This window comes from Lethenteron reissneri, chromosome 54 (genome assembly GCF_015708825.2).
Source record: "Lethenteron reissneri isolate LAM-NWPU_2019-01 chromosome 54, ASM1570882v1, whole genome shotgun sequence".
NCBI lineage: Eukaryota > Metazoa > Chordata > Hyperoartia > Petromyzontiformes > Petromyzontidae > Lethenteron > Lethenteron reissneri.
Window position 1 is genome coordinate 3141154 of NC_083832.1, and position 22005 is coordinate 3163158.

General features: G+C 51.5%; 1 protein-coding gene across 1 annotated transcript; it reads left to right on the plus strand.

Moving 5' to 3' along the window:
- Window positions 1–680: 680 nt before the first annotated feature.
- Window positions 681–20878, plus strand: LOC133356441 (serine/threonine-protein kinase TBK1-like). Its single transcript, XM_061573971.1, is given in 16 exon segments — window positions 681–949; window positions 5101–5223; window positions 6612–6752; window positions 7743–7872; window positions 8360–8541; window positions 9153–9313; window positions 9888–9998; window positions 11346–11525; window positions 12867–13078; window positions 15552–15613; window positions 15868–15912; window positions 15914–15960; window positions 17744–17845; window positions 18798–18876; window positions 19718–19839; window positions 20794–20878. Coding segments are annotated over 15 exon segments (1746 nt in total). The 5' UTR covers window positions 681–949; window positions 5101–5136.
- Window positions 20879–22005: the final 1127 nt, after the last annotated feature.

Genomic DNA, 22005 nt, shown 5'->3' on the forward strand with positions numbered 1-22005 from the left:
GCCGCGACGCAACAGCGGCAGGAGGCGTGGGCAGTGCGTGGTTTATAGGGTTGCAGACCGTATCGCCGAACCCCTTTAAAGTTTAATAAAACATCAGCGGTGTAACTGGTCTCAGCGTCACTGAACTTCTGAACTCGTCGGTTCGATTCGCTTCGATCTCCGGGCGCGGCAGCACGAATGGGTTCGCCACGGTTGAAGAGTCGGCCGATGTGGTGGGGTAGCATGTGGTGGGGTAGCATGTGGTGGGGTAGCATGTGGGTATGCTCCCTTAGCCATCCTGCTTCAGACGTCTGGGCCATGGTGGAAGAGTAGGCCAAAAATTACCACTTAGGATGTGGGGTGAGGGGGTCTCTATCGGACGCTCCCTTGAGTGGCAGCATTTTCCGCGAGCAGTGGCGTGAGCCCAGCAATTGCAGGGCTGCACCTTTATTTTGTTTACCCAAACAACCAACAACAACAAGAAGCGTTGATGGCCAAAGATAGAGAAATCTAGCGAACAGTGTAAGTTGGTGGCTTTCTTTGTTGAATTGCGACACGGGCTGTGGTACAAACAAACAAGGAAAAACCCAACAGATGAACAGGAAACAGACGTGTGTGTGTGGCCGGGTAAGTCGCCCTCTAAACCGGTTGGTGGAGTTTGTGGCTCGGAGCCGAAGCGATCAATCCAAAACCTCCCTCGGATGAGGAAGTTCCATCGTCGGTGACGCTTTCGGTTTGGAAGGCGAAGTGTCGCCAAAGTCCATCTGAACGGGTCCTTGGCAGTGTCACAAAGTCCATGATTGCGACACTAACTCAACCAGCAGTGTTCACGCACGCAACTGACCTCCCCCCCCCCCCCAGGGACCTAGAGTCGAACCTATGCCGACAGTGTATCTTCTCTCCCTTCAACTCGCAGACGTCGTCGCCTGCGTCGTGTGTAGAGAATAAGAAGAAGAGCTGCCGGCGATCGGTGAGTAAAGAGCAGAGGATGGATGGGAAGGAGACCCGCCGCGTTTGATGAAGGTCTCTTCGAGATTGGTCGGGCACGGGGCTTCTTCGTACGAGTAGATAACGCGGCGAGGTGCGTGTACCGTAAGCCGCAATAGATTGGACTTCACCGCATGTCATTAATATGGGCCGTTGCGCGAAACGTCGCCTGTAATGTGGTTGTACGTATGTACGCGTTTGAGCAGTGTTAATCGCAGGTGCCCTGAAGGTTCATACCACGTTTAGGGCAGTTTGTTAATGGACGTAGTGTTAAGTTGTTGTTTGTTAGCAAGGCAGTTTCACGCGCAACGAATGTTGTCACCAGTCGTGCGTGGAGCGGTGGCGCAGCGGTTAGCGCACGGCGCTACGTTGGATTCAGCCCGGCTTATTCGTGATTCCATTGCCGGGCACGGCACGCATCTGAACCGCTCCTGGACGTTAGCCCCGATGGCAGGGGTGGAGAACCTTTTTTTATAACATCATTCGCGGGCCATACAAAATTATCAACTTAAAAATTAGCCTGCTATATTTGGTCAAACATTTACGGTAATTAACTCACCCCTAATGCGATGGGCTGGAACTACTTCTCTTTGGCGAGGCGTGTGATGTTAGCTGGTGTTGATGATGTTGCTACTCGCAACTGCTTTTCCAAGTTTGCTCCGAGAATGTATTGAATTTCGAGTCCCGCCAACGTTTGCCTTGGCAGGGCCACACCAAATGATTGCGTGGGCCTCATACGGAGGATACGTGATTTGTGTGCAGTACACAAATACTCTCTCTGCAGTACACAAATACTCTGTGTGCAGTACACAAATACTCCGTGTGCAGTACACAAATACTCTGGTAACCGGCAGCGGGAATTGACACGATATTTTTGGCTCGGCTTTGTTGTTGAACCAAGGCCGTAGCCATGGAGTCAACATTGGGGGGGACCAAATCTTCCAGGGGGTCTGGGGGTCTCCCCCCCCCCCCCCCCCCCCCGCCAGAAAATAAATACATTTGAAAACTCATTTACTGCCTAAAATAAAAAAAAATCACTAACACATGGGATGGATTTTTTTTTACAATAATGTCTAATAGTGTATTGTATTACATCGCTCTGTATTTACCTGTTTACCTTTTCTTGTTTCATTGTATGTAATGGCAGAGATTAGGGATTAATAAAGTACAATCATAACCACAATCATTTCAACATACATCTACGCATTGATTTATATGAAGACAAGTCCAGATATTGTGGCCAAGGTTGAGCAAATTGTTATAGCATAGCAAAACATTTTTAATAGCAATATATTGGGGGGGGGGGGGGCATTGTGAGCTTATTTGAATATTGGGGGGGGATGTGTGTCCCCTAATATATATTGTTATTACGGCCTTCTTTTGAACATCTTTCGCACCCTGTACGTAGCCAACCGTGCTAATCGAAGGCTTTGGCGTCACACTCACTCCACGGGAGGCGAATTACTCGGTCCACCGTTGAAACGTGGCTTGCTTGCTTGTCATCAGTTGTTGGCGCGAGACTTGTAGCAATGTGGACCTTCAGGCAAAGCCAGGGGTCCAAGTTTTATGATGTTTCTCCCGCCCGATGTGTCTGTATTACCATGATGTTGGCGTTGATGACGCTGATTGTGGTGTTAACATTGATGACGCTGATTGTGATGTTGACATTGATGACGCTGATTGTGATGTTGACATTGATGACACTGATCGTGGTGTTGACATTGATGACACTGATCGTGGTGTTGACATTGATGACGCTGATCGTGGTGTTGACATTGATGACACTGATCGTGGTGTTCACATTGATGACACTGATCGTGGTGTTGACATTGATGACACTGATCGTGGTGTTGACATTGATGACGCTGATCGTGGTGTTGACATTGATGACGCTGATCGTGGTGTTGACATTGATGACGCTGATCGTGGTGTTGACATTGATGATGCTGATTGGGGTGTTGACATTGATGACACTGATCGTGATGTTGACATTGATGACACTGATCGTGGTGTTGACATTGATGACACTGATCGTGGTGTTGACATTGATGACGCTGATCGTGGTGTTGACATTGATGACACTGATCGTGGTGTTGACATTGATGACACTGATCGTGGTGTTGACATTGATGACGCTGATCGTGGTGTTGACATTGATGATGCTGATCGTGGTGTTGACATTGATGATGCTGATCGTGGTGTTGACATTGATGACACTGATCGTGGTGTTGACATTGATGACACTGATCGTGGTGTTGACATTGATGACACTGATCGTGGTGTTGACATTTATGACACTGATCGTGGTGTTGACATTGATGACACTGATCGTGGTGTTGACATTGATGATGCTGATTGGGGTGTTGACATTGATGACACTGATCGTGGTGTTGACATTGATGACACTGATCGTGGTGTTGACATTGATGACACTGATCGTGGTGTTGACATTGATGACGCTGATCGTTGTGTTGACATTGATGACGCTGATTGTGGTGTTGACATTGATGACGCTGATTGTGATGTTGACATTAATGACACTGATTGTGGTGTTGACATTGATGACGCTGATCGTGATGTTGACATTGATGACACTGATCGTGGTGTTGACATTGATGACGCTGATCGTGGTGTTGACATTGATGACGCTGATTGTGATGTGGACATTGATGACGCTGATCGTGATGTTGGCATTGATGACACTGATCGTTGTGTTGACATTGATGATGCTGATTGTGATGTTGACATTGATGATGCTGATCGTTGTGTTGACATTGATGACACTGATCGTGGTGTTGGCGTTGATGACACTGATCGTGGTGTTGACATTGATGACACTGATCGTGGTGTTGACATTGATGACACTGATCGTGGTGTTCACATTGATGACACTGATCGTTTTGTTGACATTGATGACACTGATCGTGGTGTTGACATTGATGACGCTGATCGTGGTGTTCACATTGATGACACTGATCGTGGTGTTGACATTGATGACGCTGATCATGGACGGGGGCGATATTTACCAGATAAAATACATAAATATGTTTCTTTCTGTTCATGTAACACCTATTTCTGTCATTTAGTGTTCTCATTTATTCTGTAATCTTATGATTATTCACTGTCTCATCTTCTTGCATCCTTTTCTTTATGTGTTTGTATTACTTAACGAGTGTTTTTACAAGATTTGTCTGTGTTAATGTTTTGCTTTATCTCAACTTTGTGTGATGTGTCCTTGAACCTTGTGGTAGGAAAGGCACTCTATGAATACATATTATCTATTCTGATGATCTTTTTTTCAAAGCTTTAAATTTCTGGATCACCTCCCCATGGACAGTTTCTTGAGCCACTCCTGGGGAGATCGAGATGTTAACAATAATTGGGACCATGATGGTGCTCATGAAAGATCATGATTACAGTGATCTTAAAGATAGCGACCTTGTCTATAACCACCTAGCATATCACCAGCATTGATTGAAGCAAAGCTTGACTCTGCTGATGAGACCGTGTGTGTCAATAACTTGGTCCAGAGCTTTGCTCGTCTTGAATCAATACTGCTGAAATTACATCAGTCTCAGAAGACATTGCAGCCGATGGGTTACACAAACAATAATAATAATGATACCAACTTGGGACTTTGTCTGCTTATAAGCCAACAAAAAAGAAAAAAAAATTCCGGCCTGGACTTTTGCAGATTTTCTCTATCACATCTCATTTTTATGCTATCGGCATACCACATTTTCATTGATTTTACCCGAAATTAACTCTGTCACTTATGATTGCAAGTTGTTGCGAGTCAGTGACTGCTTTAGTGTTAAAATATGGTGCTGTATTTTTAGGATAGTGTTTATAATATAATTTTATGTAGATATCCACATTTATTTTATATTTTTCTTCTGCAGTTTTTATTGAAAATGCAATATTTGATATCTAAAAAACCTGACGTGATAGACAAAAACTGATGCCACATTTAGAATCAGCACCCCGAAATTACCTTAAAACCGTTGGAATACCTTATGCCAGAAAAAGTGTGTTGACCAGTGTTATCCTTGGTATTTACATTCTCTGCAATGATGCAAACGTATAATTTCGAGTTTACGATAACATCGACGGCGATCGTCCACATCTCCCCAGCAGTGTGCTTGAGAGGTGCGCGGAGCTCCGGCGAGGATGCAGCTCTCCCAGAACTACACGTGGTTGCTGACGGACGTCCTGGGACGAGGCTCCACGGGATGCGTTTACCATGGGCGCCATCGCGTACGCACGCACGCCCCCACCAACGCCCCCCACTAACTAGAAACTACACAAACCAGTAAACTACTTGTTATTTCACAATTGGAACCTCATTTGCCAGTCAAAAATATGATAATTGGTTTTTTACCCTTCTATCTGGCAAGAAAACTGACACCTTTTTTTACGAGGAGTCATGTTTGCATAGACCACAATACCTGCAGTCATAATGCAAAAAAAAACATAACTCTGATAATATATGCACTGTCCTTGAAGTTGATTGGTCCACACCCGAGACAGCTTTCCTTAGAGCCTAGTCTCACATGGGTTGGACCAGATGACGCCAGGTACTCAGGCCCACTGAGTTATGAGCTTCTTTTTCAGAAGCGAACTGGCCACAAGTGATAGCTCAACGAAGTGGCTTATCTATTCATAATCAACGTTTTTGGGGTTTAGATCGCGTTATTTATAAATGTGTCGTAACCCTCCACCACCCGACACGGCCAATCAGTAAAAATGTGTCACGTTGACAAAGACAAATAGTTCACTGCTTTAGCCCACCGGTGTGTTGAAGCCACAACATTTACAATTTTTACTGATTGGCCGTGTCGGGTGGTGGAGGGTTACGACACATTTATAAATAACGCGATCTAAACCCAAAAACGTTGATTATGAATAACATTGGTCGCGAAAGCCTCCGTGTTAAACTGGCTTATCTATGTATGTTGAACTTCTTTCGCACCGTACGTAGCCAGACGTGCTAATCTAAGGTGCTAATTAACATGTTGAAATGTATAGCCACCAAATACTGTAAACGTGTGATGTTGATTCTAAATGTGGAGGGGAAAACCAGAGGACCCAGAGAAAAATCCACACGAGCATGGGGAAGAGACATACAAACTCCAAATATACAGCAGCAGGCGTCAGGGTCAGGATCGAACCCACGACCTCCTGTATAGCAGGCGAGGTAGTTAACATACCGCCACTGTGGCGCCCCAAAAAAGAAAAACGCCGAACCAATGTCTGCCCCTTATCACCGTGCGTGACTGTGCGATCGTCATATTAACATCGCGCAGTGCCAGTTTTCAGTTGGAACAGCCATAAAAGCTGCTCTGAAAATGTATTTAGGCCACGTCGCATACATTATACCTAACTTTGTCCTCAGCCTGTTTCAGAGGATCATAAGAATATAGGCAGGTACAAATGTATACGGTGATTATTGTGAATAGGCTTATTTAGTACTTCACTGGAAGTGCTTACACCGACGACAACCCCTACTCTCAAGCCGGCGTGGCAGCATTACAGAGTGGGAAATTTGGCCCCGATCTCAGGGCGCTGTGTTGGCTTGCGTCTGACAAGGACGCTCGTCAGAGGCACGTTTCCGGCGGTGGAAACCTTTTGCCTTTTCGCTGCAGACGACGGGAGCGCCCTCGGCCATCAAGGTGCTGAGCGTGGACGGGATGCGGCGCCCCCCGGAGCTGCAGGAGCGGGAGAGCCGGGTCCTGGCCGAGCTGGACCACCCCAACATCGTTCGTCTCCTCGCCGTCGAAGAGGAGGTGGGTAGCGGTGAAGCTGCGAGTGTTCGGGCTGCTGCTGTACATTTCCACGTGGTGATGATGATGATGGTGATATCGGCCACGTCGTTGCGATATCATTTGCGATGGCCGGGTCACTTCTGAAAAGAGCTGTATAGCTCAGTGGGGCATTGACCTGGTACCAGCAGTGGCGCTCGGGGGAGGCCTTCGTCATCCAGCAGTGAATCAATCATGGCTGATGGTCAGGCGCAGTGGTGGTGTTGGCCCGCTATGGGGGCGAGATGTTAACTACCTCGCCTGGATTGCAGGAGGTCGTGCGTTCGATCCAGACCCTGACGCCTGTATATTTGGAGTTTGCATGTTCTCCCCGTGGTCGCGTGGATTTTTCTCCGGATCCTCTTGTTTTTCCCTCCGCATTTAGAATCAACATCATGCGTTAAGAGTATTTGGCTGCTATTAATTTCCACATGATGATAAGCCACTTCGTTGAGCTATCATTTGTGGCCAGGTTGCTTTTGAAAAATAGCTCTATAGCTCAGTGAGGCCTTACCCAGTAAAATAAAAATAGTGGAGTAATAGTTTATATACTCTTTGGTTCTTTCGGTAAAGTCACGGAGGTAGAAATAAAATAAATAAAATCACGACGTTTCGGGCACAACACAAGCGTCCATCATTAGGTGGGACAACCACAGCAAGAAACAATTTTGCTGAAGTGGGCAAAAGGGGCTGCTGTAACAAGAGGATATATAGGTAAGAGAGGGGGAGAGGGGGAGGGGCAAGGGGGGAGAGATAGAGAGGAGGGGGGGCACCTGATCAGGGATGCTTGTGTTGCGCCCGAAACGTCGTGATTTATTTTTTCTACCTACGCGGCTTTACCGAAAGAACCAAAGAGTATGGATTCCTGCAGTGACGAAAGCTTCAAATGAAAATTTACGAGTTTATAGTTTTTTCTTGTTCGCTTACGCCTTGCGCCGCGGTGGTGAACAACACCGGCTGGCGATGTCTCCTCAGAGCGTGACGCGGCACCGTGTGGTCGTGATGGAGGTGTGCTCCGGTGGGAGCCTCCACTCCATCCTCAACGAGCCCGAGAACGCCTACGGGCTGTCCGAGGACGACTTCCTGCAGGTGCTCAGTGACGTCGGTGAGTCGCTGCCCACTTGCTTTCCAACTACGGGGCAAGGATTTTCACTGAGCGCTCAAATGCCCTGATAAAAGACAAAGATCCCCCGTGTAGCCTTAACAGACTGTTGGGGCAAGTGCTCTTAGCGAGCGGGGCCTATGAAGGGCGGCACAGCACGGCAGACAAGGGAGTGGGTGGCCACCACCACGCCCTGCCACCTTTGTATCCCCCAGCGGCGATGTTATACACACCGCACCAGGTACTCACACATGCACACGGACAAGCACGTTCTCCCTCCCGTGTTATTACGAGGTCAGCCGTGCGGCAGCCAGCGGGGCTGGCGATGGGAACACGTTACTGGGGGATAACCCATCGATGCCCCATCCCTACCACGCAAGACGTGAACCCTACCGACTCAGAGACCCCGACTGAGACTCGGCGACTCCCGATAGTGGACCTGTTCCGTCGATTATCTCCGCTGACGCCGGTGCCGCCGGTGCCGCCGCAGTGGCGGGGATGAACCACCTCCGCGAGAAGGGCATCGTCCACCGAGACCTGAAGCCCGGCAACATCATGCGAGCGTTCCGCGCCGACGGCAAGGCCACCTACAAGCTCACCGACTTCGACACGGCGCGCTGGCTGGAGGACGGCGAGCAGTTCGTGTCGCTGTGCGGCACGGAGGAGTATCTGGTGAGCGGCGTCACATGCAGTGCGGGGGGGGGGGGGGGGGAGGGAGGGGCGATCTGCCGTCCCACCCCAGCAGAGATCGGAGCCTCGATGCTCATTCAAGTAGCCATCTTTTTTTTTGTCATATATCTGGTTGGTCTATCTGCCTTTATCATTCTGTCTTCATCAGACCTCCCGTGTAGCCTGCAGTCTTCTGTCTGTCTAAAGACCTAGCAAGTTGGCACTGTGTGGAGCGCAGTTGGGGCATGGGCCGGTCGTCTCAGTCGGTCAACCCACGGCACCTGGGTCTGTTCCATGACCTCCTGCCACTTCACGTGGCTTCAAAGTGCATCTGCCCTGGCCTGGGTGACGCCACTGCCACTTAGTGGCAAACGGCGGTTGTAGTTGTTGTTGTTGCTCACCCGAGCAAACCGCTAGGGTGAGCAACGGTGGGTATAAGTGTAAACTCGACACCGACATCCTTCCTTGGCGCTCGTTCTATCAGTACGACCTGGACCCCAGGAATCGACGGTGATCAGTCGCTGATGTCGACCCGACACTACGGCTCTGACATCACCTGCTGATGATGATGATCGTGATGGTGATGTGAACGATCCTCGCTCCCCCCCTCGCAGCACCCGGACATGTACGCACGCGCCGTGCTGCGGACGTCACAGCCGCGCGCGTACCACGCCACCGTGGACCTGTGGAGCATCGGCGTGACGATCTACCACGTGGCCACGGGCTGCCTGCCGTTCCGCCCGCACGCCGGCCCGCGGCGCGACCAGAAGCTCATGTAAGCGGCGAGCGCGCAGTGGGGGACGTAGCGCGTGTGCGTGTGTACGTGTGTACATGTGTGTACGTGTGTACGTGTGTTTACGTGTACACTAGGGAGACAAAGGCGGCCAGGCGTGATATTGGCCACCCACCCCCTCATGTGCAGTGCCGGCCTTCATAGCTGATCGCTAACAGCACTTACGCCAACAGTCTGTTAAGGCTATACCTTTGTCTTTTGTGTGTGTGCACCTGTGTGGGGAGCGGTAGTGTAGCGGTTAGCGCTGCGCTATGTGCCCGGCGACCCGAGTTCGATTCCCACTCGTGGACGGAACCAGTGACGATTATCTGAACTGGTCCTGGGCCTCCCCTAGGTTGACTCGACCTCAAATGAGTACCTGGTGCGGTGTGTAAACATCAGGACGAAGTAGACGAAGGCGGCCGGGCGTGGTGCTGGCCACCCACCCCCTCGTGTGACGTGCCGGCCTCCATAGGTGTTCGCTAACAGCACTTGCCCAAACAGTCTGTTAAAGATTATGCGAGGGGCCTTTTTCATTTGCGTGTGTGCGTGTGCCTGAACATGTCTGTGTGTTCAGGCATCAGATCACGACAAGGAAGCCGAAGGGCGCCATCTCGGGCGTGCAGGAGCAAGCGAACGAGAAGATCACGTGGAGCGACACGCTGCCCTCCTCCTGCCTGCTCTCCGAGTGAGCGGCATCATCATCATCATTGTCATCATCATCGTCATCATTGTCATCATCATCATCATGATCGTTGTCATCATCATGATCATTGTCATTATCATGATCATTGTCATCGTCGTCATCGTTGTCATCGTCGTCATCGTTGTCATCATTCTCATCGTCATCGGCTGCAGCATCATTGGCATCATCATGGCCGTTGTCATCACCGCTACCATCATCATTATCATCCTCATTTGCTTCATCTAACGTAATCATCATTATTATGGTATCCATCATCATAATCATCATCAAAATCTGCTGCTGGATCAACACTTTTTACATGCCCTGCAAATAGCGTTCACCACACATTCACGACAAGAGGAATTTAGTCAGATTTAGTTTTTTTTTTATTAGCACAGTCATTGTTTTAGCAACAGGTTGAGAACTCCACCTCGCTACACTTAAAAACCCAGTTTAAAAACTCAGTCTGTGAGTCTTTGGGCCTTCATGTGAGTCTATGAGTCTCTATGTAAGTTTATGGGCCTCTATGTGAGTCTATGGGCCTCTGTGAGTCTATGCGTCTCTATATACTGGCGACTGGACTGAGACAATCAACTCACCGCTTGAGTAACTCGGACTCGTCAGGGTCGCGTGGCTGAACCCAGGAATGGAGCGCAGGGTCTCAGCGGTGCTCACTCAATGTCTCGCTGAGCCACTAGGCCACCTCGACGATCGATGGCGATGGTGACCATGGCGGCAGGGTGGTGGCGCAGTGAGCCGCCTCGCAGCGAGAATGGCCTCTATTCGATTCCTGACTCGGGCGCATTAATGAAATATATCTAACAATGTTGGGGGTGACCAGACCCCCCCACGAGCCCCAGGAAACCCATGGTGGCTGTGCCCCTGCCCCACGCGATCGCGGAGCCGCTGCGTCGTTGATAACGCTCGGTGATCACCGCCTCTTTCATCTCCTTCCTTCCTCTTGCCCCACTCCCCCTGCAACCTCCACCACGACCGCCACCACCACCACTGCCTCCACCGCCACCACCACTACGACCACCACTAACACCGCCACCACCACTACTACCGCCTCTAAAACTGGCACTACGGCCACCACCACCACCGCTGCCAACACTGCCGCCACCACCGCTACCACCACCACTACCACCACCACTACCACCACCAACATCTCCACCACCGCCACCAACACCGCCACCAACACCACCACCACCACCAACATCTCCACCACCGCCACCAACACCGCCGCCACCACTGCCACCACCACCGCCACCAACACTGCCGCCACCACTGCCACCACCACTGCTTCCACCATCATCGCCACCGCCACCATCATCGCCACCACTTCCCCAGGTGCTTGAAGGCTCTGCTGGTGCCGATCCTGGCCAGCGTTCTTGAGGCCGACCCGGGGCAGTGCTGGAGTTTTGATCAGTTCTTTGCGGCGACCAAGGACCTGCTGCAGCGAGAGCTCCTCCACGTATACAGCCTGCCGCAGCACACGCTGCACCGCGTGTACTACCACGCCCACGACACGTACGTGCTCACTCGCACTCACTCACTTACTCACTCACTTACTGATGCATGCACACACACACACGCTGCACCGCGTGTACTGCCACGCCCACGACACGTACGTGCTCACTCGCACTCACTCGCACTCACTCACTTACTCGCACTCCCACTCACACACTTACTCATGCATGCACACACTCACACGCTGCACCGCGTGTACTGCCACGCCCACGACACGTACGTGCTCACTCGCACTCACTCGCACTCACTCACTTACTCGCACTCTCACTCACACACTTACTGATGCATGCACACACACACACGCTGCACCGCGTGTACTGCCACGCCCACGACACGTACGTGCTCACTCGCACTCACTCACTTACTCACTCACTTACTCGCACTCTCACTCACACACTTACTGATGCATGCACACACTCACTCACACTTACTCACGTACACTCACTCACACACTTACTCATGCATGCACACACTCACACACTCACCCACACTTACTCGCGCACACTCACGCACACACACTCACACACTCACTTATGCATGTGGGCCTTAATAAACATCCCCCCGTGTAGCCTGTAACAGACTGTTGGGGCGAGTGCTGTTAGCGAGCACCTACGAAGGCCGGCACGGCACACTAGGGGGTGGGTGTCCACCACCACGCCCGACCACCGCACCAGGTACTCATTTGAGGCTGGTTCAGATAATTTCCACGGGTATTGGCTGTGAGTGGGAATCGAACTTGGGTCGCTGGATTCGTAGCGTAGCGCAGCGCACTAACCGCTACACTACTGCTCCCCACACACTCACTCACACACTCACACAAAAAAATCAAAACCTCCCGTGTAGCCTTAACAGACTGTGCTGTTCGTGAGAACATGTGAAGAATACGCAATGTATGTGAATATGAGACAGTGGGCCTTAATAAATGACATCACGAAGCGGTCGTTAAAGAGCCGCATGTGGGTCCGGAGCCGCGGGGCACTGACCCCTGCCCTAGGACCAGGGCCAGGGGAGGTGACAGGGCAGACCTGGAAAGAGGCGACACTGGCACTGCCACCACCACCCTCTTCCACCACCGAGCCGCACTCCCCCCAACCTCTACGCCGGTCGGTGCGGATTGGTGAAGGGGAGGCCCAGAGCCCGTTCGGGTGTCGCTCGCCACTGACGTCAGCCATGAGCGGGATTCCAACTCGGGTCGCCGGTTTGGGGAACGGCGCCCAACGGGGCCAGCGCGGCGGCGATGATAAACGCACCGGCGAACGGATTAGTAACGTGGCCGTCGGGTGCACCGCGTCTGGCACCTGCGATTCCCTCCCCCCTCCCCCACCGCCCGCCCCCACGCAGGTGGGCCCAGCTGCAGGAGCTCCTCTCGGGCCTCACGGGGGTGACCCCTGACCTCCAGCTGTTCTTCAACGAGGGGCGTCCACTGGCGGCGACGGCGGCGGGGGCGGCGGCGGCTGCCAGGGGCCACCTCCCGGCCACGACCCCGCACGACCCCGTGGTGCTCGCGTCCGCGGGGACTGGGCAAGCGCAGGCCGCCGCTCCCCGGCAGATCGGTGAACGGCGTGAGAATGCGGGACGTCGTGACGATCGCGGGGGGTTCTTGGTGGGGTGTGGAAGAGGAATCTGCGTTTACACCGGGGGGAAATCCGACGGGCCGCGAAGATCTTTTTTTTTCACCGGTGTGGGAAATAATAAGTTCATTCAGACGCTGTCTTCCCGACAGACCTGTTTTTTACCTGAGGACGGCTGCTTGCGTTGTGGCCGAAACGTCGTGAGAATTATTTTATTATGTTTTATTTTTATTATTTTATTATTTCCCTTCTACGTGACTTTACCGAAAGAACCAAGAAGATGAATCCCTGCAGTCACGAAAGCTTTAAATCGAAATTTATTTGTCTTTTGTCAACGTGACACTTTTTTTACTGATTGGCCGTGTCGGGTGGTGGAGGGTTACGACACATTTATAAATAACGCAATCTAACCCAAGAAACCTTTATTATGAATGGTTATTATTATTATTATCGCTGTGGCTACCACGGGGTACAGTAACAGTCAGCGCACTGGACAATCCCGGGGTCGCCAGTTCGATTCCGTCATCTCGGAGATTGCAACGACGGTGCAGCTTGTTCCTAAATCTGCCTGCCGGCATTTTGTTCCACCCAGCCATAGCAACAACAAAAACAATGAGGTATGCCATGTACGGTGGGGGAAAGCGGGGGTTACTCCCAACTCTTTGTTCTTTCGGTAAAGTCACATTTGCCTTCTATGCTTGGCTCCGCCCCCCTCTCCTCACCTATATAATCCCCTGATTATTGTAGCTCTTGACGGACGCTTGTGTTGCATCTGAAACGTCGTGATTTTTTTTTTCTTTTATTTTCTTTACCTACGTGACTTTACCGAAAGAACCAAGAGTATGGATTCTTGCAGTCACGAAAACTTCAAATCTAGAATTACTCCCAACTGTTCCAAGGAAATTGTTGGCCAGCGCGGAAGGATAGGCCACAGTACACCCCTGGAGGTGCTTTTTCCCTCTCTCTAGAACAGGGGTGGGGAACGTCCAGCCCGCGGGCCGTATGAGGCCCGCAAAATAATTTGATGTGGCCCTGCCAAGGCAACCGCAGGCGGGACTCGATATTCAATAAATCTCGGAGCAAACCTGAAAGAGCAGTTGTGAGTAGCAACATCATCAATACCAGCTAGCATCACACGCCTCGCCAAAGAGAAGCAGTTCCAGCCATCGCATTAGGGGTGAGTTGATTAAATGTTTGACCAAATATAACAGGCTAATTTTTAAGTTGATAATTTTGTATGGCCCGCGAATGATGTTATAAATATCTAAATGGCCCTTGGCAGAAAAAAGGTTCCCCACCCCTCTTCTAGAGTTTCGATCAAGCGGAGGCCCCCTTCCGCTAGCAGTGGCATGAGCAGGCAATTGCAGGGCTGCGTCGTTTTGCTTTGCCCTGCTCTGCTCGTTTATAAAAAAAAAATCCACGCCCCGTCAGCATCTCATCACGACGACGTCGTCGTCGGCAGAGAGTAGCGTGGCGTAACCCATCATTGTGTTTGTGCTACGTTCCAACGTGTACGCTCCCCGCCTTCACCACCGACCAGCGCTGACCAGCAGTGGTGAAGTATGGTCAAGTAGCCCTCACGACCGACACGGCATTGGGGAGGCCGTCATCCAGCGGGTGGCTTGATAAAAGGGGCACGAGAAAAAAAGAGGCATTTCCAGTCGCAAAAATGCATCACCCCCATGTTAGACAACGGGCCTCTGGAAGTTAACGTCACAGAACTACTTCGGAGGTCCCGTTCAGTTGCCCCTTACCCACACCTTCTCACGTGCCCTGCCGCTGCAGAGGTGTTCGCCGCATGGCACTCGTGCCGAAACTTTTTTTGTTGTAGCTTGACACGTAGGAGGCTTTCGCAGACAACGCCGTGAGTTGTGATTGATTTTTCGGGTTAGGCCGCAAGTAATGAGCCCTCCATCACTCGACGCAGCCGAAGCAATCGAACCGTCACGTGTAACGAGCCTTTTAACAACCGCGCCGATCGCTACCGTGTCGGCTAACGCCGCTAAATAGAAAGAAAACTCCGGTCATCTTCGCAGAAGCAGGCTTTTGGCTGGCCGTCGAACAAAGACGGTCACCACATCGCGCGCTTTCAGATGCGCTTCTGTGGCCGTCTGGAACGTTCTTTCCTTCTGATACTAGGAAGCCACTGGAATTATGTGCTTTTAAATCGTCTAGATTGAAAACTCATTTCTTTAGAACTACTTTTTGTGTTTAGTTTATGGTCCTTTCTCCGCACCTCCGATTAGCATGGTTGGCTACGTACGATGCAAAAGAAGGTCAACATGCATACAAGTAAAATCTCATAAACCAGATTTGGCAAAAATATATAATTTAAAAACACCTGAGACTGGGAAAACCCGAGGTGCACTTCGTTGCCTCCTGAACCCAGAACCAGTGAGCTGCCACCAGCGCCTCCTCACCGTCGGAAGTTTTGTGCCGTCTTCTATCCCCGCAGAGCTCCACATCCCCACTTTCAGCCGCAACACGGACATGCTGCAGGACGTCCACACGGCACAGGTACGCGTGGCGGACTGCCGTGATTCAGACCTCCATCCAGGAGTGGATAGACCCTGGCTAGAGGTGATGTCCGTTATGGTGGAGGCTTTGGCGAGGCCTTAATCCAGCAGTGGGTAGACCCTGGCTGGAGACGATGGTGGTGGGCGTGGTGGCTCAAGACGCAACATCCCCCTGCACTCAACGCTCGCGCGACAGACGACAAAACGCGCGGTTTGTGCACGTGTGTCTTTTTTTCCTCCCTTTCCTCCCCGCAGGACGCGGCGAGCGCCGCGATCCAGATCCACCGCCTCTCCGACCGCAGTTGCGCAGGAGCAGGTGGTCGCGCGCAGGGCAGCGTCGTGGATCCGGTGAGCCCCCGCGGCCGGCCGACCGCCCGTGCAGCAACGACCTCCCAGGGTTCATCGGCACGCACACACACAAGCCAGCCAGCTAGCCAGCCAACCAATCAATCAACCAATCTTTATCTGACGTGCCGATATCGCCCTCGACAAATGTGGGCATTGGCGCGCATTTGCGGCGGGAACACGAACGGTGCAGGGGGCACGGAGCACCGAGGAGGTGGGCATAATATTAATTTGAACCCCCCCCGCCCACCTCCTACGCATTTTCCATATGCTAAATTCCTCTTGATATGCAAATTATTTTGTCAAGGCGCTCTTCTTCCCACCTCCCCCCCTCCAACCCAGCTTAAATATACGCTCCAAGCTTGGTGGTGTTTCATTCTTCACCTGAGGACGGCTGCTTGCATTGTGGCCGAAACGTCGTGAGAATTATTTTATTACTTCCCTTCTACTGTGACTTTACCGAAAGAACCAAGTAAAAAAAAGAGAAAATAATACATTTAAAAATACCATACGACGTTTCGAATGCAACACAAGCAATCATCATCAGGTATAAATGAAATAGAAAACAAACCTAGTATACTTTGATATATAATGCAATACAACACAGAGAGTCGGCTAACATAACAGTCAACACCCTACCTGGTCGATTACGTTCTTCCAGAGAATGCTAAATTTGAGAGATAAAACACAGAACCAGAGACATATAGACAGACATTAAGCAGAGAGATAACACAGAAACACATAGAGAGACACATACAAATGTTTAGATTACCTTTATTTTCTGCGTGGAGAGCAGGTTTTGCAGGAGACATCGCTTATCTATTTTGTTATTTATATTCTCCACAATATCGCGTGCGATTATTTGTTGTTAAATATTAATTAAACTTTCGTACGATTATATTGTGCAAGGCTCTCATGGACCTGCCCTGTAGAATCCCATCCATGTTGATAAAAAAAAGTGTGTTCTGTAATGGGGGATTCACGATAACGCTCATGACGACGATCCAATATGAACTAAAACTTTTGTATAAAAACCTCATTGCTTTCAGAGACGCAACCCTATGGAAACCCCATAGAAACCCCATAGAAACTCCATAGAAACCCATTAATCAAACTGTGTCCGAAACTTGGGAGACCCAAGCCAGGCATTAAAGGACACTTTCTCGATGTGCAAACGCATCACGCGCCCTGCAAATCAGCTGTCCTACAGCTTCTTCACCGCTGATTAAACAGACACGGGGCGGAAAGGGTTACAAAATTCATGCGGAACCGCGCTCCATCCTGACCAGCTGTAGCTTAATGCCGGCGTTTCCATCTTCTTCTTCCGTACGGCTGCTCATGTAGATGCAGAGCAACATCTAAAAGTTCACATTCAGCTGGTCAAGCCCCAGATAACCGCGTCGACACCAGCAGTGTATCATCGCTGCGATGTCTCCTTCGTATTTGTGGATCGGGCATTGCGTCGTTAGATGTTACCTGGTCTGTTGTGGATGACCACAGTCGCACACTACTGGAGAGCATTTAATTTTCCATTTGTGCATCAGGTATCCGCACCTACCGTGGTTTTGTGCAGTGGATGCGATTTAGGATGGCCCATGGAATGCTCGTGGAAGATCAAACCCAGGCATCTTCTGCGTTTCACGAAGTTTCCATGCGAAGAATTCACACTTTTTTCCGTCTCGACAAACTCTCCCGACCGTTCACGGGGGGGACTCTCTCTCTCGTCGTTAAAGAGTTGCTTTTCAAACGTCTCGAGACGCTGCCCTTTCCCACCGCGATCTTTCAGCTCCAAGTTCGAGGACGAAACGAGGACGGCGCTGCAGCGGCTGGCCGAGGTGAAGGTGAGACGCGACGCCGCTGGGGACTTGCTGCACAAGACCCGCAGGCTGTGAGTCTCGTCCCGCGATCTCTTCACCCGGGGTAGGGCCTATGGAAGTGGGGGTTTGGGGGGGTGGGTGGGGTGTGGGGGGCGGGTTGGGGGGAAGGGGGGACGGGGGGGGAAGTTCTCTTGTATCGCATTTGGAAAAAAAGGAACAGCAGGCTACCGTATTTTTCATTTTGTTTTTAGCCATTCCAAGGGGGCATCCAAGTTGGTAGCTGAGTGGAGTAGTTCCCTTGTTCCACCAGAACACCGCGTGGTTGGTTGTACTGGGGTAGCTGAGTGGAGGAGTCTGCTTGTTCAACCAGAACACCACGTGGTTGTAGTTGGGTAGCTGAGTAAAGTAGTTCGCTTGTTCCACCAGAACAACACGCGGTTGTAGTGGGGTAGCTGAGTGGAGCAGTCTGCTTGTTCGTCCACGTGTTGTTGTGGTGACACGGGTGTTGTTGTTGTTGTGACACGGGTGTTGTTGTTGTTGTTGTGGGAACACGGGTGAGAGCAGTCCCCACTGTCGTCGAGGTCGCAGAGAGAACCCCGGGGGGGGGGGGGGGGGGGGGATGAAGGGTGTTAAAAAGAGGATACAGAAAACTGAAACGGTGAAAACGTAAACTGTGACGGCGAAACAATTTGAGAAGTCAAAATCCACCACAACAGCCGCAGCAGCAGCAGCTTGAAACTTAGACACAGCCGTACGGTCAGCTGTCGAACAGTGAACACAAATAGACAGTGGGCATCGTGCAAGCGGCGATAGGATCTGCAGCACAGGAGGACCTGGCTGCATCACCATCACCCCGCCGACATCATTTCTGCTCCCAGAAATAAATAATGTGCAATGAAAAAAGTATATCCACTCGTGGATGAAGGCCTCCCCCCGAAGCTGAAACCACCATAACGCGGAGCTCAAACGCGTCTCCTTTTAAAGTGTTTGTGAATTTTGCTTGACATTTTATTTCATCTCCAGGTGCACACTTGCGACGAGGCAGGAGCAGCTCACGTCCGCTCCGTGCGGCGTCACAGAGGTTGAAGCGGCCGTCCGCTCGGTGAGTGGAGCAGCAGCGGCGGCCGCGACGGCGGCGGTGGCAGCGGCGGGGACAGCGGCGGGGACGAGTCGTCACAGCGCCTGAAACGCAAACCGCGCCCTTGAGACGTGAACGTCGTGTGGAAAGGATGACGGCGATTTAACCCTTTCCTGTTCCGATGACGTACGTGTATGTACGATGACGTACGCGTACGTACGTCATCAAAACGAAACTGGAAGAAAAACTAAAATAAAATAGCTTAATCGGTAGCGAGGCTCCCGCAAGGTCCATGCGGGAGGGCGTGTGGCACAGTTTGGCGCCAGCTACCGAGGAGTGCGTCGGTCGTGTCGCTACGACTCTCCGCCGTGAGCACGTCTTTAAAAACAACGGCGTTACCACGCCTCTCTAAATAAAACTCAGGCCGAGCCGCTTGCGTGTTCCGAGATTCGGCGGTGAACGGGACACCCACCCCGCAACTTTCAGACCGTCTCGGGACGGGAATAAGCATCTAATAACGAATCGCCAACTTATCACCGCGATTCCAGTAATAATCGTCATTCGGGGACCTCTCCCCCTCCTGAGTTAATGGCAGCGTTATCAGTGACATTTTAGTAACTCGCCAATATGTTAATCTCGTGAAATCCAGAACTCGCACGCAGCGCGGGTTTACTGTACACGCGTGCATACTGTACAACAACAAAAAACATCAACTTTGCAGAGAGCGAGTACAGCATGGCCCTCGAGGAGTAATTGCACGACTGAAATACAAGTCAAATTGAGGAGTCAAATTGAAAAATAAACAGATGAATAATTGCACAAACGTGGGGGGTTGGGGGGTGTGCAATCGTCGTCGCTGTTGCAGGCGTGCGGGCGTCTAGAGGAGCTGGAGGGCCGCTTGATGGAGGTGGATGCATCGTGCGCCCCGGGGGGCGACCTCTCGGCCAGCTGGTGCCAGTCCGTGGGCTTCCAGCCGAGCGACTGCTCGTGAGACGACCGCACACGCACGCGCACACGCACGCGCGCATCAGCACCGGGGCTAGAGCAGTAACGGTGCCCAGGGTTCGGTGGTCGTACGGGTTCGGCCGTGGAGCAGAGGTCGCAAACGGGTTTTGATTCCTTACCCGTACCCGGCCGCACCAGGGTCGCAAAGGGGTACCTGTACCCGTACCCGGCCGTACCCATACTTTACCCGTACCCAGGCGGGTATGGGTAGGGTACGGGTATCGGGTAACTGATTGCGACCTCTGGGATGAAGCCATGTTGCAGGCGTGGGTGGGTTGATTCTAGGAACTTGAATTGTGAGAAGAGACAAGACGTTGGGAAATGAGTGACAAACAGTTACTCACCAGTGACTCACGGTCTACCCGTACCCGTACCCGGCCGCACCAGGGTCGCAATCGGGTATCGGGTACCCGGTTGCGACCTCTGCCGTGGAGTAGAGAACATCTCTGTTGCCGTGTCGAGGTTTTGCCACGCACTGCTGTTCACCGTGGCGCGCGACGATAGGGCGGTAGGAATAATAATATAATAGTTATTTCTAAACTGAACTATTTTTTATTTTACCAGGTAAGACCCACTGAGATATGTAGGTATTTTTCAGAAGCGACCTGGCCACAAATGATAGCTCAACGACGTGGCTTATCACCGCTGCGCTACAAATCTGGCGACCCGAGTTCGATTCCCTCTCACGGCAAACATCAGTGACGGGCCTCCCCTAGATCGACTCGGCCTCAAAAAAGTACCCGATATGATGTGTAAACATCGCCGGTCGGGAGACAAATGCGGCCGGGCCGGCACGGTGCTGGCCACCCCCCACCCCCCCCCCCACCCCCGTCGTATGCCGTGCCGGCCTTCACAGCTTATAACTCGCTAACAGCACTTGCCCCAGCATTCTGTTGAGCCTTAAACGGGGGGGGGGGATCTTTGTCTTTGTGTCAGCGTGGAGCGACTGGCCGTTCTCGCCAAGCTGTCCCTCGACACCCTCGTTCAGTTCGACCGGGACCTGCAGCAACGCAGTGAGTGATTACGCACGGTTTACATTGTTTTTAAAAATAATAATAACAACCAATTATTTATTCATCCTCCCCCCCCCCCCCCCTGGTGTTATCCCAAACTTGCAATCGATCTCACGAGATGGAAGTCTACGTTCGTGGCTGTCGCAAAGAGAGCGCAGCCTATCCGCGTGAGAGTATGTGTTCGCAGCCGAATGACGGACGGACGGACTGACAGACCGATGGATGGACTGACCGACAAACCAAATCGTTAGGACGATGGCGGTGTTTGTGCCATTGGTGTTATTTCGTGAAATCAAGCCCTTGGTATGTTAAGCTCCCGTACGATGTGGCGCAGCGTCGCCCCATGTTAGAGAACAGCCTGTGGATGATGACAGCACAGCACGATCACTGAGGTGCCTTTAATCGAAGGTTAGAAAAATAACCAAAACACACGTGCACCTTCTGCAGTTTTGTAATGAACTTGACGGTAGTGTGTGTGTGTGTAGGTCGACTCAGCCTCAAATTAGTACCTGGTGCCTAAACATCACCACTCGGGAAACAAAGGCGGCCGGGCATGGTACTAGCCACCGACCACCTCCTATGCCATTCCGGCCTTCATAGGTGCTTGCTAACAGCACTTGCTCGTACAGTCTATTAAGAATATATGGGGGATTTTTGTCTTTGGGGAGCGGCAGTGTAGCGGTTAGTGCACTGCTCTACAAACCCGGCGACCTGAGTTCAATTCCCGCTCACGGTCAACACCAGTGAAGATTATCTGAACCGATCCTGGGCCTCCCCTAGGTCGACCCAGTCTCAAATGAGTACCTGGTGCAGTGTGTAAACATCGCCACTTGGGAGACAAAGGCGGTCGGCGTGGTGCTGGCCACCCCACCCCCGTTGCCTGTAGCATTGATGCAACAAAGCCTGACACTGCTGATGAGAAGCTGCATTGTCAAAAACCACTTCAAAGTTTCGTCACTGAAATCACGCACTCCCAGAAGTCCGTGGCGGCCGCTGAGTTGCATAAAAAAAAAATTTACGTGGAGGGACAGACGGACATTGCGTAATTATTCCGCTGAATTTTTATTCTTCCCAACGACGCTAACGGCTAATCTGAAACGTCTTCGTCGTGTCCGTGTGTTGCAGAGATGTCGGC